The sequence below is a fragment of the Nematolebias whitei genome, chromosome 7 (assembly GCF_014905685.2).
Source record: "Nematolebias whitei isolate Nwh7 chromosome 7, NemWhi1, whole genome shotgun sequence".
In the NCBI taxonomy this organism is placed as follows: Eukaryota; Metazoa; Chordata; class Actinopteri; order Cyprinodontiformes; family Rivulidae; genus Nematolebias; species Nematolebias whitei.
Genome location: NC_056504.1, coordinates 38,642,701 through 38,657,327, shown reverse-complemented (window position 1 = coordinate 38,657,327; position 14,627 = coordinate 38,642,701). Strand labels below are relative to the sequence as shown.

At 37.3% G+C, this 14,627-nt stretch overlaps 2 protein-coding genes across 3 annotated transcripts in view; one reads left to right on the top strand and one right to left on the bottom strand.

Annotated features, from left to right (window-relative positions):
• Positions 1-1,403: 1,403 nt before the first annotated feature.
• Positions 1,404-9,696, bottom strand: bap1 (BRCA1 associated protein-1 (ubiquitin carboxy-terminal hydrolase)). Of its 2 annotated transcripts, none has more exons than XM_037679484.1 (17): positions 9,501-9,696; positions 9,215-9,244; positions 9,069-9,123; positions 8,830-8,962; positions 7,462-7,581; positions 7,168-7,229; positions 6,869-7,011; positions 6,554-6,632; positions 6,341-6,464; positions 6,056-6,188; positions 5,764-5,948; positions 5,037-5,176; positions 4,484-4,947; positions 4,066-4,292; positions 3,813-3,905; positions 3,658-3,730; positions 1,404-2,137 (listed from the first exon to the last, which is right to left on the bottom strand). In XM_037679484.1, the coding sequence occupies exons 1-17, from the start codon at positions 9,535-9,537 to the stop codon at positions 2,004-2,006; spliced, it is 2,232 nt and encodes a 743-aa protein (XP_037535412.1). In that variant the 5' UTR covers positions 9,538-9,696; the 3' UTR covers positions 1,404-2,003. The 2 variants fall into 2 exon arrangements, with proteins under 2 accessions (XP_037535412.1, XP_037535413.1); XM_037679485.1 differs by having other exon boundaries at positions 5,046-5,176.
• Positions 9,697-10,896: 1,200 nt separating this feature from the next.
• Positions 10,897-14,627, top strand: part of rad54l2 (RAD54 like 2) — a 12,019-nt gene continuing 8,288 nt past the window's right edge. The window contains exons 1-9 of the mRNA XM_037679483.1: positions 10,897-11,026; positions 11,992-12,181; positions 12,591-12,891; positions 12,975-13,111; positions 13,224-13,367; positions 13,479-13,711; positions 13,818-14,000; positions 14,094-14,227; positions 14,310-14,506. Of these exons, the coding sequence (XP_037535411.1) occupies positions 12,040-12,181; positions 12,591-12,891; positions 12,975-13,111; positions 13,224-13,367; positions 13,479-13,711; positions 13,818-14,000; positions 14,094-14,227; positions 14,310-14,506 (1,471 nt within the window). The 5' untranslated portion in view covers positions 10,897-11,026; positions 11,992-12,039. The remainder of the gene's footprint in view (positions 11,027-11,991; positions 12,182-12,590; positions 12,892-12,974; positions 13,112-13,223; positions 13,368-13,478; positions 13,712-13,817; positions 14,001-14,093; positions 14,228-14,309; positions 14,507-14,627) is intronic.

The window sequence follows — 14,627 nt, the reverse complement described above, 5'->3', positions numbered from 1 at the left end:
TGAATACAGCACCTCAGACTGAGGAAGTCTCTTGGATGAGAGACGAAACGTTTCTACATTTTTTTGTTGTTGTTTTGCTTTGTTTTGTTTTTTGAATGTCCAGAGGACTATATTTAACTTTTTTAGATACCGCTGAAGTCTGCATCGGTATTGCTGGTTTCGGCCGTCGAAGTGAAATGTTCTTGTAAAGCTGCCTCTGTGACTTCAGGGGCAACTGGTTTATAAAAACACTCCAAAGGTGAAGCTTGTTTACACTTCATTTTCAGCCGTAAATACCAAAAATCGTTTAACTACTGCGTTTCTCAACTTCCATTCATTATATTGTAATTTATTCTCGACACTTCCCCAGCCAATCATACAGGAGCATTTGAATAAAGAACCAATCACAAAGCAGAAAGCTGTAGAGAGCTCAAGCAATGGCCGTGAGCCTTATTGGACAAGAGGCCTGCCTGCATCAAGTTACTGAATCGGTTTAACAAATGAAAGAATTTCTTGTCAAATTATAGTGATTTTTTTTTTTTTTAATTGTCGTTTGTGTCTCATAAATGTGTGTGTGGTGGGAAAACATTTAAAGTAATGTTTTTTTTTCCAAACTAACATCACATATAAAAGAAATGAAAGCAAAATAACTACATACGCAACACAAAATGATCGTGTGAAAGTTCAGATTAAAACAATAAATTTGATTTAAAACTAAATAATAAATTGATCGTTTGAGGCCTTAAAATAATAATGATCTTTATTAAAACTGTAAATTATTAATCTTGGTTTCCCCAGTTTTTTTAAGACCTAACCACCCCCCCACCCCCCAAATACTGCACATTTTGTGAAATTTTATGTCAAAGTGCAAAATGAACTGGATTAAATTGTTTTATATTTTCCCAACAATGTAAACTTAAAAAACTGGCCCATTTTAAATTCAAAAGAAATTGATACAATAATAGTTTACAATTTTGAACATTTAGTGTCTCACTAATATTTCCTTAGGTTGAAAGTAACAACTAATAGGAAAGTAGGTAAAGTTTTCAGCATGTCTTGTTTTATAAATCTGTTTTAACTAACGACTTACATGGGTTTGTTACAGCATAGACAAATCTGAAATGATCACAATTGTCTTTGAATAATTACTCTCCCTAGAGTACACCTACTGTCAGTGCAAGTTATATAAAATAATACTGAGTGCAAATTTAATCTAATTTAGCTTTTATTTTTAGTCAAGCAAATGTTCCAGAAAACACTGCAGTTATATCACATCAAAAACTTTTAAATGCAAAAAAAAAATGTAGATCAGAGGAAGTTATTTTCACTGTTTATTTCAGAAATAAAATAAGCGCAGCGAACGAGTATATAACTTAATATACATGTGAGCCAATTAACACATAAATATGTACAAAAAACACCCAGCTGTCAACATTTACCTGAATATGAACTCTGAGATCCATCAGGTAGAAAAATAACACAACAACTTTTTTTTTTCCATCTGCAGGACCTCAAAAAAAGATATATGTACAAAAACAAGTAAAGATCCTTTGTCAAAAAGTTTTTCTATTGTAAAACAAGAACTTAAGACACATCATGACTTGTTGAGACTGAAATTGACAAGAACACTATCATGAGATTAAAAAGCAATGTTATATTACATTGTGAGTCCATGCACTGAATGTGCTGAATTTAAAAGTTCAATGCGTGAAACACTATTTGTTACTTTACTAAATTGGCACTGAGGAAATATTGACAGACTACATACAGTTACATGTGTTTTAAATAAGTCCATGCTCCATGAAATAATTACCACACTGACAGGTAAAATGTAGAAAACACTTCAGTAACGTTCATTTGTAAGCATCAACGGTCCGTTTTACGAAGCAGAAGAGTTTCTAGTTCAAATTCAAACTGACGCTGTCCTTAGGAACAACTTTCAGGAATGCGTCAGGCCTTCCTTTCCCTCTGCCATGATTGCATGGTGCTCACACATTACTTATTGACGTTCTGATTTTTTGTGATTACTGCCGTTTGGCTTTGTACGGTCGGGAGCGTTTCCTTCGGTCTGGCTTCCTCTGTTTGTGCAAACGGCCGATGCTCACTCCCTGCCGACGGCGCACAGAAATGTTTTGCTCCACCAGACTGGCCAGCATGCCTGCAGAAGAAATATGATCAAACAAAGAGCAGGTGTGAAGAAGTTTTGTTGAAGTGAAAAAAAAAACGAAGGAAAAACTGTTTTACAAAAGCAGCTTTGGTGTTATTTGGTATAAAGAATCCACTTGACAAGTTTTCTGTTCATTTTCTTGCTAATTGGGGAGATTCTTCACAGCTCAGTGGTTTAGGGCAGACAAGCTCAACCCAAATATCCAGTTCAGTGTGGAGATCTGCCACAATTGGACACTAATGGTTTACCACTGAAGCCTCAAGAAAAGTACACTGGTGCAAAAAAGTCTGGGCTCTAGATCAACGTCGACATTTAAATGAGTGAAATTTTACCTCGTGTATAAAAGGCAAAACGTTGGAGATGAAACATTTATAATGTTTAGGTGAGTTTCTATTTGAACCTTTTTGTTGCTTAAAAATTTTTTTGACAAAAAGCCATCAAATTTATCTTTAATTAAAAAAATTAATAAATCAGACCAAACCTTGCAAAAATGACTACACTTTGCTTAAAATGTCAGAAACAATGTTTTTTTTGTCTTCCTTTTAGAACATACATTCTAGAATTGCGCTGCTCGGGGTCGCTGCATGTTGGAGCAGCTCTGTTACATTCATTCTGAGATTTAGCTTTTGAAAACTTGAATGTATCTTTTTTTCTGGATGTATATCCCCTTTTTAGGATGGTTGTTTCCTCTGGTATCAGATGCTGTGCAGCTGGAAGGATTTTTATTGAAACTTTTTTTAGTTTTGGACATTTGTTATGATGCATAACCGTATCGAGATTTTTTATTTTTATTTTTTTACAACCGGGAGCAGATGATAACATCTCAAAAGCTCAAATGAGATCTCAACTACAGCCCCAAATCTCAAATGAGTTGAAAAGGAGGCATTGTGGATGCATTCGCATCTCCCTGCCAGCTGTGCTCGAGTGCCTGACCACTGAGATCCTGGAACCAGCCAGAAACATGGCTCGTGACAGCAGGACAGGATCATCCCCCGGCACCTGCAGCCAGATGTCCGCAGCGACGAGGAGCTCGGCAGGCTGCTAGGAGGAATGGCCATCACTCCAGGAGGAGTTCTGCCCAGCATTCGGGTGGTCCTGCAGCCCGGAGGAAGCGAGAGGCCAGCCGAGTCTGGGTGGACGGATCGGACAGCATCTGCGATTATTTTCTTTGGATCCGCTGTGGGACGGACGTTTACAAGAGATCCTTCCTGCCTACAGCCATCAGTATCTATAGCATATCTTAATAAAATGAGGAAGATGAGCTACAACAACATTTAATTTCCCTTTGGGATAAAAAAAAAGTATTTTTGAATTTGAATTGAATACATTAAACTATGAACAGTTTTTGTAATTGTGCAAATGTTTTGCACGCCTCTATAGATTAAACCTGATGAGAAATCTAAACGAATGATTTTGATGAGCAAAACAAAAAGAAGCCAAAATCTGTGAAGGAAGGAAGCAGAAACAACCAGATTTGGATTATTGAGCATGCATCGGGGAACCAGAGCTACCTTCTTGGGCCAGCATCGATATGAAGGTGCAGATGAACTCGTCGTAATTATGGGTCCTCCTCTGATCATCAATCTGAACAAATGCAAACAAGTGGATTAAAATCCACTTAAAACATCTAACTAGAATATAATTTTTTTATTTTATTTGAACTCACCTTATATTTTTTTCTCTTCTCGACTTCTTCCTTTAGAGTCACTTCATAATTAGCGATGTCGGCCTCTACAAACTTGAGCAGCGCAAGCAGCTCCTGAAAAACACAACGAGGTGATCCGCTGCTTGTGATTATATGACATCAGCTTCTTTATTAGCAGCACAAGAAACAAAAACTTTACAAAAGTAAGATGGGGTTCAGATAAGCCTAGCAAGGTTCGTAGTACAGAATAACAAAAGATATTTTTCAGACGTACTTTAGGAGAGTACTTATCCCCGGGGGGCTTGCTGTCTGCACTAGACTCCGTTATGTTGAGCTTCTCCTTGCCAGATTTCACCTCTGCTCCATCTTTGTTCTCTTCTTTCTTCACCTCCACTGATGCTCCTTCACCTCCCCCCTTCAAGCCATCCTTTTCCTCGGCTTTTTCTTTGACTTTTTGTTTCTCTAGAGTAGAAACTTTAGTGCCCTCAGGAGTTAAATCTCCTATATTGGCAAACAAATACAAATAAATAAATAAATAAAACACCTTTAAAAAATGTATTTTAGCCCAGACAATACATAATTAAATATTACAGTCATTCTATTTTCTGTAGTCAAGTATTAAGCTATATAGCGTAACGTTCACGTCAGCAGAGGCCTTTGTAAACACATTTTTGAAGACCGTGTGTTCTCACCAGATGGAGGGAGAGCATGGATGACTCCGTCTTCCTGCAGGTGTAGCAGCGTTACGCTGACAGAGGAGCCGAGTTCTCGCACAGCACGGTTATGTCTGGAGTCTAGCCTCAGCATCTCGTCTTCTCCAAACAGAACTCGGGACAGATGGGACGCAACTGGACTCGACGGGCGCGTGGCAGCCTGGGAGCGTGCCGGCGAGCGCAGGGGGGAGTTGAAAGCGCTGCCAATTTCCGAGGCCGTGTCGGTGCTTTCGTTGCTCGGAGTGGGTGACGGCTGCGAGGCAGACGTGATACAAATCCCCCCGGTGCGACCTTCGGTGCGCACAGATAGAGGAGTATTTAAAGAATCTTTCCTTTGAGCCTCTTTTTTCAGTTTCTCAGCCAAAACGTTGAGGGCAATCTGGCTCTCCAGTCCGGTTCCGGTCCGGCCTGTTCTTGAGCGAAGACTTGCTTTCCGTCTAAATCTTAAACAAATGAATAAATTAAAATTCCAGGAACTTTAGATTTTAGCTCATACCACAAAAAACAAAAAAATAATAATAATTTTATTTACAATGCTTGCCTGGTGGAAACGCTCGCAGTAGTTGTCACTTCTTCCTCATCATCTTCGTAGTCTTCATCATCCGAGTATGAGCGCTGGGGTGGGCCTGAGATCCGAGAGCGACCAACGCCTGCTGCAAGATCTTCCTCCTCCTGTCAGTCAAAGGATCATTAATAAACATCCAGTCGTATTTTTTTCAGTATAAGAATGACAAAACAATTCAAATAAATTTAATTTATTTCAAGTCATTGTTAGGGTATTTGGTCCCAAATGCTCAATGAGTATCGTCGAGATGAAAAGCAAAATAAATAGACAACGACCTTCAGTGACCAAAAAAGTATTTCAGACATTTTTTAATGTAGAACAAATGAAGTTAAAAGCCTCTGAAGCTAAAACTATTAGCCGTTTTGAATTGTTTGACATAAAAATAATCAACCTACTCTCTTTTAGTTTTTCACTTTTAATCAGAAGTAACATAAAATGTGTTAGAACAACCAGAAACATTGTCAATTTCTCACAAATTACAGATCTAATGAAGAGAGAAGCCAACTGCAGAACTATCAGCATAAATGAGATGACTTCTGTTATGACTTGGTGCTACATAAATAAACTAAATTGAATTGAATTAAATACAAATGGTGACGACAAAGTATTTAGCATTCCTTGAGAGAAAATTCAAATGAAAAAAATAAATAATACTACTAAGGCAGGATAAACACAACGCTCCAGCTCTTCTCACCTGCATTGGGGACTTGGCGTAGTTGTGGTTGTCCAGGAAGGCAGGCAGGCGCTGGACAACAGGGTTTGAATTAGCAACTTGCTGGGCACCTCCTCCAACCAGGGCTGGGGGTTTTCCCATGACTTTAGTGCCTCCAGAGAGACTAGCTCCGTCCTTGGATTGAGCCCCTGAATCATCCACTGAATCTAAAATGAGAGCTGCTTTATTGAAACAAATTCAAGATTTATAATAATAAACCCAAACACAAATGCCAGGAAATGATTCAGGGAAAGAAGTAAGCAATGAAAGTTACCTGAAGAGGATCCTTGGGAAGTTCCCGGGCCTCCATCTGCTTCTTTTTTGATGGCAGGGCTGTTTTCATCTGGGGAGGAAGAGTCCTGCTGCTTTTTGTCATGAATGCGCTCAGTCTGAGTGAGTCGGATCATCTGAAGATGTGACAACAAATTTAAAAAATAACTAATTTGCAAATAAAACAGAAGATATTCCACGAATGAAATTTAAACCAATAAAATTATTTTTGGACATAAAGGTCCAAAACAAACTGTTGGAAGAAACTTGGTTTGTCTCAGTTCCTGACCTTCTGCAGACCCTCCAGAATAGTCTGCCGATTCTTCTTTAGAGTTTCCAGTTTGGACTCGTACTTCATTCTGCGGTCAGGCACCACCGCCATCAGGTTGAAGCGGATGTCGTGGTACGGCTCGCTGGGGAAAAGATGAGCAGCGCCATTAGAATTAAGCCTTAAGGGTGACTGTAGAAGCTAAAGCACTTTGCTAACTGGTGCATGACTCACCCAGCGGTGGCCAGTCCAATCCGCTCCATGATAACACGGCGAGCCTTATCAGTCCATTCCTCATCCTCACCCCAGGGCCCTAAAGAAGGAGTTAATATTATCATAAATTTCTTTTTTATACTTGTTCACAAAGCAGCACTAAATGTATCAATAAAAGTGAAAACAAACCCGTTATCCATTACCTAAGAAACGCCCTAAGACACAACAGAACTTTATCGTGGACATGACTTCAGGTTGTGCAGTGGATCAAAAACGGTGAACTATAAATGTATTGACTCAGTTTACATTTTTTTCCATGTCAGTGTAAACTCTCACCGTGGTCAATGGGGTAAGCCTTGAGTCCATCAAGTTCAAAGAGACGGTCTTTGATTGGCACATAGCTAACGAAGTGGAAGGCTTCCATGGTCCGCACTGCGCTGATCCCGTTCTGTTTCTCTGGAAGGTGCCTGGGCTCCGGTCTCCATGGAAACACACACACACAAAACAGGTTTGAGAAACCAATACATGTACAAAGGCAGACATATTATATAACATGGCAGACGAAAGATTTTTTTTTTCCACATAAACCTTGGATCATCTGAAAAATTGAAAGCGTATCACTGACTGTAACCTACCTGGCATGGCTGTTATGTGCTCGAGCAAGTTCTGGGGCATTTCCTATTGCGTAACCTTTGCTCTGGAGAAAATTAATCAATTATATTTTACATTAAAAAAAATTAAAAAAATATGAATATATATAAATTATTGGCCAGAAATATACTGGCCAAATCACAGATGGGAAATTACTAAAACAAGCAAAACATTGTACACAATATGTATTCTACAGCACATTTTTGTATTATTTATATCAATATACATGATGTTTTAAATACCAGCTGGCAATGCAGAATTGATTTAAAAAAGCATACTTCTGGACTGAAGCCTTTTGTAAAAGCCTTTATGCGACTGAGTGTGGTGCCGAGCTCAACTCCACTGCAGTTCAAAAGGACGCTCAGCAAAGCATGAGTGGCACACGAGTTTGGTATCAACTAGAAACAGAAAAAAGAAAACGTCATGAACATGTCAAATATGACCATGTAGTTTTTAACAACCCTCCTTTTTCTGCTGTATATTGAACTGAATCAAAATGACTTAAATCAAGGACAGCACAGAAACCAGTGCTTGATGCTAAAACAAAGCCACCATAGTTCAGTATGTTGGTTTTCTAGCTAAAGGTTAAAATGCAAACCTAGTCCTTGATTTGACTTTTTACACAATACTTAGATGGATTTTGAAAACTGTTAATACAAATAAAATATTCAATAAAACTAGAAACACACATTAAATTAACACAAATATGAGCTGAATAAAAACAAGAACACTAGTGGGAGAACAGATTATGTCCAGTTCCAGTTGAACAGGCTCAATGTCTACCTCAATAGTACAATTTATATACAAATCTGTACATTACAGGATATCTGCCATAACTACTGAAAGAAGAAATCATGTTTTATTTTGTCACATCTATGGTAATTTTTTTTACTTTGTATTTTGTCAGCTTTGATACTATGGAATGTTTATGCTTTTATAACAAATATTTCTTACTACAGTTTTGTAAAACCTTGTAATGTATGTTTTTATTTTGAAAAGTCATGCTAAAATCTTCAGCTAATGAGTCTTATTTGATCCAAAACAGTACAGTACTGTAACAGTACTGAGATGAACACAAGCTGCCTGCACCATGAATTGTATCCACACAGCAGTGGAACAAGTCTAAATCCAAACCTGAACCTTTAGTATTTGCCATTCTATAAAAACAGTAAAAAAAAAAAAAGTAAATAAAATAAAAAACAGTAAAAATTATGCTGCTTGAGGATCAGTGAAAACAAAACAAAACAAAAAAAAAAATCATTTTGCTTGAGTGTTACACTATCAATTTTTACAATTAACAAAAAGATTATGATTGTAACTTTAACAAAACACTTAAAAATGTATTATCCATGTTTTGTAAGTTTTATAACATATTTACTGTGCTCAAGCAAAAAATGGCAATGATGTTAAATATAGCACCAGAATCTACCATGTATTGTTTTAATAAAAAAGTGGCAATGCCCATTAAGAAACATAAGCACCAGATTTAGTCATACAAGAAATTTTTCATTCTAAAACCCACAAATTTAACAACTTTAAACACACACAACAAACAATATGTGAGTTCAGAAGATACCTACAAACAGAAATCACTGACTTGCAGGAATAACTGTAATGATTGTATCTGTTACACACAAAGCACTTACCTGATGTGCAAAAAACATATCATTTACAATTTCCTCGTCAATGACCGAAGTCTCATCCACCAAAGTGTTAATCTTTCTCCTGGACCGACGCTCTTCAATCCATTTAAACAGGAAAATGAAGCCATAAACAGGACTGGGGAAAAAATACTTATTACCAACATTTTATTACATGCTAAAAGTATATTGTTAAAACTTATCTTCAAGGTGACAAACTTATAAGCTGATTTAAATTTAAATACCTTTGACACTTGCTTTGAAGATCATAGATTTCTTCTACTTGCACACCTTTAACACCTACAGAGAAAAACATTATTTTATCCCCAATAGACAATAATGACAGAAGAGACACTTTGCAATAATAATTAGTTTTACACCGAATACTCACCAAAATCTTCCACCAGTAGAGTGAACAAACCTGCAGTTCACAAATCAGATATTCAGAATTTGTTAATTAAGCTAAATAAAATTGCGCAACTTCAACCAATAATGTTTCTGTCCGTCCGTATTTCGATCCTATGACATTCGCACAATTAGCATTTCACAATACAAGTTAAGACTATAGTTTGTCAGAATAAATTAATTGCAATGCTTTAAAATCCATGTCATAGCGTTCATTTAGCTACATGTACAAGCTAATGTTTGTTAGCTCCGATGTTGCAGGTTATTCTCACCTGGATCACTCTCGAGCTCCAGCCACCCTTTATTCATTTTTATTAACTCGCCCACAGCAGACTAACATTTAAGATGTTTTCCAATCCATGTCCAATAGCAGCTGAGGATATTTGTTTTAGGTGAATGCCAATTTTACTCACGAAACAACCGTGAAATGTTAAATATAAACACAAAAGGCGGAACAAGTCGCCTAAAAATGACGTAATCAATTCAAGATGGTTAGGTGTCACAACAAAAACAGTCCGGCCTGCAACCCAACCATTGGTGGGACTGGCTCTTGTAGTTTTTCATGTATCACCTCCGACCTTTTTGTTCTTAAATGCACATGCAGAACATTAAAAGTAATCAAAACAATCATATTTTACCATTTTAGGAACAAAACAATTTTGGCTCATGTTTGCTGTTCAAAATTTGAAAAACATCAAATTTTAGCAAATACAAATGCCAGTGCATTTCTTCCATTTCTGTTCTCTTCTGCCCACTGGTTTTTATTATTGTAAAGGAACAGGCACAATGAGCCAGCTCGTTCACAACAACACAACAAAATAAATTCATTTAAATGCTTTAAAATATTAACTTAATTAATATATTATTATTAATATTAACTTTACATATGCTAGTAATACTAAAAGGGAGATTTTATTTATGTTATCACAATCCAGCGTATTTTTTTAATATCTATATTATTATTATGTTATTATTCTGTTACATCAATAACTTTTCGTTACTAAATCTAGGGTCAGAACCTCACAAACGGGCAATTAACACCAAAATGGTCACCAAAATTCAAGTTTTATTTCAAAAGTAGCACTAAAAGTATATTTTCACAGTGAGTGTCAATGTAGACTAAAACAACAGTCATAAATTGATTAGAGTTAAGAATGATCATGTATACTGTATTGTGTTAATAAATGATATTCTAGTTAAAGGTTTCTGACATTTTTCAGGGTCAGAAGCTGAAAAGTTTGAGAACCACTGCACAGCATCTCTGATCTATCCTTGTGAATGAAATACATAAAAACAAAACAGAAACAAATAAACTAAGCTTTTTTTTATTCAAACAATATTCTGATCATGACAATGTTTAGTAATACCCATAAAAATATTCAAAACTGTCTAAATTCAATGATCGTGAAAAAATCTTCAAACTTTTCTTGAACACGCTCACAGTTTAAAAAAATATTTATATTTTACCCAATTTAAGAAACTTATATGCATACTTAATACAAGTGAAACAAAGTGAATAATAATATAGATATTCAAAAATGACTCTAGATTGTGATAAGATAAATACAATCTTCCTTTTACTTTTATTTAAAAAAAAACAACCAAAACAAAAATCAAACAGGCATTAGGAACCTTTATTTTAGCTGTCGCCGCTGGGGAAGTATTTATGGTCACACTGAAAAAAAAATGGAAATGAGTAACGTTTGTCCCTTTATAAACACACTTATTGTATTTTTTGATTAACTATTCATTGTGTGCGCTTGCAGCCTAGGTTCTTGAACAGTACACTGTGCAGAAGGTAAGCTCAAATCGCTCCTGGATGTTTGAGAGCAGCTGACGCGCTTTAATTAGCCGAGTGTGTTAGCCTCGTTGCAATTTAGCATTAGCTTTGTTACACCCACTCAATCAATGTTAGATGATTATCTCTCACTGCAACATGAAATTGACCAGTCCCGTTTTCGTCTAGCTCTGTTTGTAGCCTCACATCGTTGCTTGCTCACACGTGAAGGTTACGTGTGTTTCCGCTGTTGAAATTGCGTTCAATTCTTGTTTAATTAGCTAAGATAATAAAAGTCGGCATTTTAGCCTGAATAAAATAATTCAGTTTGTCTGCGTGCAGCCAGTTTGCTCGATACAGTATTTGTTAATTCATCAATCGAAGGCTGCTTGGTGCTCAGTAACAACAATAACACACAACACAAAAGCTGCAGACCTTAATGCTAATCCTGCCATTAGGGTCAGCAGCCCACGTTGGAGTCAGTTTTGCCCATTTTTCTGCCAAATACAATTTGAAGCATACTCGGTGTTTAAAATAAACATACCGTATCAAGTTTTATATGCTGAAGATTATATAGCTTGCCACTTTAAGTAATTTAAGAAATTCGATAGCTTGATTACTTTATTATTTGAACCAGAATCTGTTTGGACTTATTAGTTTTTTGCTATTATAATGAGATAACTTTTGTGAATTGGTGCTTTTAGCAACTGATTTTTTAAAATTATTATTATTAAAAAGGATAGAATTACTCTTTCTTGTGTATACGTCGTTTAGTAACATATTCAAGAGGGTAAACATAAAAAAAAAGGTATTTGTTGGTTATTTATTTATTAGTTAATGTGCATACTCAAAGGTAGAGGCCATCAGTTATTTAAGCCTGTTAGAGTACAAACCTTTTATTAAAAGCAAGTTTTTATTTCTTATTCCCATTGTTTTAAAGATGAATGACATATTTTTTCTTTTTGTTGTTTGTTGCTGTTGTTAAGCTCCTGATGAAGGCGTGCAGGTAATATTTGAGAGCCTTGCAAGACAACATGTCTGACGAGGCAATTTCCGAAAGTGACCTGGAGGCCAGCCCTGAGAGTGAACTGGACTGCATGGAAAACGAGGAAGAGGAAGATGATGAGGACATGGAATTCGATGAGGATGAAAACGATGGAGACGATGAAGATGATGGTATTGACTAGTAGCTTTTTTCTTGTTGTTAGAAAATATCCTGACAGAAATTATGTGACTGTGGAACAAATGGAAACAAAAAAAGGGTAAATAAAAAAGTTAGATAAAAGATGTGTGTGTATGTCAGAGAGTCAGAGTCAGAGTTTCTTTATTGTCATTCACACCTTATGTGGTACATGTGGTGGAGCGAAATTATGTACACAGGGTCCCAGTTACATCCAACAATAAAATGTATAAGAAAAACAGTACAAAAATGTACACACACACATCATATATTTGACAGAATAAGAAAAGTAGGCCAAAGATGGGTCATGCAATTGGAAAATAATCTCTAACATAGTAGCAAATCAAACAAAAAGTAGCTGAAAAGCACCATTATTGATTTTTTTGTTTGTTTGTTTTATTAAAGACCAACCTGCAAGTGCTCAGAGCCGGACAGACGGGACTCAGGATGACAGGGACTCCTCTTCAGTTTCCTCTGGAGACTCTTCCTCAAGACCTCCATCCCAGCCTGCATCCCGTCCACCCTCCAGGTCTTCTTCCAGACCTGAATCACGTTCTCAAGCTCCAACCAGTCCTGAGAACTCCACCCAGAGGAAAGCACCCTCTAGTAAAACCAAGAAACAAAAAAACTCTAAATTACTCAAATCATCAAAGTCCTCAAAAGGCTCCAAACCATCTAAACCTGCACACATGAGAAAAAATATCAGGTTAGTTTATTTGTTTGACATTTATAAAGGAGTGTATTGCACTTTAAATACATACAGTAACTAGACCTTTTTTGCACTTACAGAAAGCTGCTAAAGGAGGATCAGCTGGAGGCTGGGACTAAGGCAGCTCAGCAGGAAGAGATGGAGAGACGGAAAAGACTGGAGCAGCAGAGGAAAGAATTCCCTACACCTGCCTCAGTACTCCCAGACTCTCAACTAGGTGATTGATTTATTAACAAATTGTGTAAAGTATTAATGTAAATGCTTTACTAATAATGTAATGGGATTGTTATACCTTTTGCAATACTTCCAACGTAAATGCCCTCTTTCTTTTGCAACAGTAGAAACTGCAGCTTTATTAGCAGAAGTATCTCATTTAGTCCCTGCAGTTCAGTCAGACGTGATCTGTCTGGACAGTAGTGGTGAGGAAGAAGAAAAAGAGGAGTCAAATTTGCCTGTGCTTGCCATTCGAAATGGTAAGGGAGATGATAGCTCTGTGAAGATTGATTTCTCCTTTTTCCATCTGATTTTAAGCAATATGAGATTTGATTAAGTCCCTAAGTTGATGTTTGGTAATATTGACACAGATATAATAGAGCTCAGTTCAGGGGATGAAGACGCCCTGCAGATAAGCAGCGAGTCAGCTGATGAGGATGCTGACGGCACCACTGGATCAGAGGAAAGCAGCGGTGCACACATCAATGATACACTAAACATGCCTGATGCCCAGGGTCAAGTGTTGGTGAATATCAACCATCCTCCAGAGGAGAAAGACATTTACCTTGCCCCACAGCTAGCCAGAGCTGTCAAACCTCACCAAGTATGACTCCAGTCTGATTCTACTCTCCATTTTACAAAATGTCATGTTTCAGAGGCTCACGGTGCAGTGTGTGTTATTATGAACGTTTTTTCTTTTTGTTTCCAAGATTGGGGGAATCCGTTTTCTTTATGATAACCTCATTGAGTCTCTGGAGCGGTACAAGACTAGCAGTGGCTTTGGCTGCATCCTCGCACACAGTATGGGTTTGGGCAAGACGCTACAAGTCATTTCCTTCATCGATATCCTTCTAAAGAATACTGAGGCTCACACTGTGCTGGCTATTGTCCCTGTGAGTAATCAGACTATAACTTGAAGCACAAAGTTATACTCTCAAGGGGTGCTGTATTCTGTCAATAAAACCTTCTGTTGTTTTTTTCTTCAGGTGAACACACTTCAGAACTGGTTGTCAGAGTTTAACCTCTGGCTGCCGCCCCAAGATGCCCTGCCCCCTGACACTGACCCTATGCTTGTGACTGGCCGCACATTTAAAGTTCATATTCTTAATGATGAGCACAAGTATGTGACTTGTTGGAGTATGAACGAGATAACGTTTTCACTGTCAGGTATTTGTTATTCATGCTGACTGTTTGATCCACAGGACGACCATGGCCAGGGCCAAGGTTGTGGAGCAGTGGTCCAGAGATGGTGGTGTGCTGTTAATGGGTTATGAGATGTATCGTCTGTTATCAATGAAGAAGAGCTTTGTGATGGGGAAGAAGAGAAAAACGAAGAAACCAGCTGGACCGGTCATTATTGACCTGGATGAAGAGGATCGACAGCAAGAACTTATGAAAGGTAACCACAAGAACATGAGCTACAAGAATTCAAAAAGCGTTCAATACAAAAACAACTGGACTTTATTTGTAACAGAAGACGTTTCGCTCCTCATCCGAGGAGCTTTCTCAATTCGAATTGA

Coding starts and splice junctions, on each gene's coding strand:
- bap1 (XM_037679484.1), bottom strand. CDS start 9,537: ATGAATAAAGGGTGGCTGGAGCTCGAGAGTGATCCAG. Junction 9,245..9,500: donor GGAGCTCGAGAGTGATCCAG/GTGAGAATAACC, acceptor TGTGAACTGCAG/GTTTGTTCACTCTACTGGTG. Junction 4,293..4,483: donor CCATGCTCTCCCTCCATCTG/GTGAGAACACAC, acceptor TTGCCAATATAG/GAGATTTAACTCCTGAGGGC.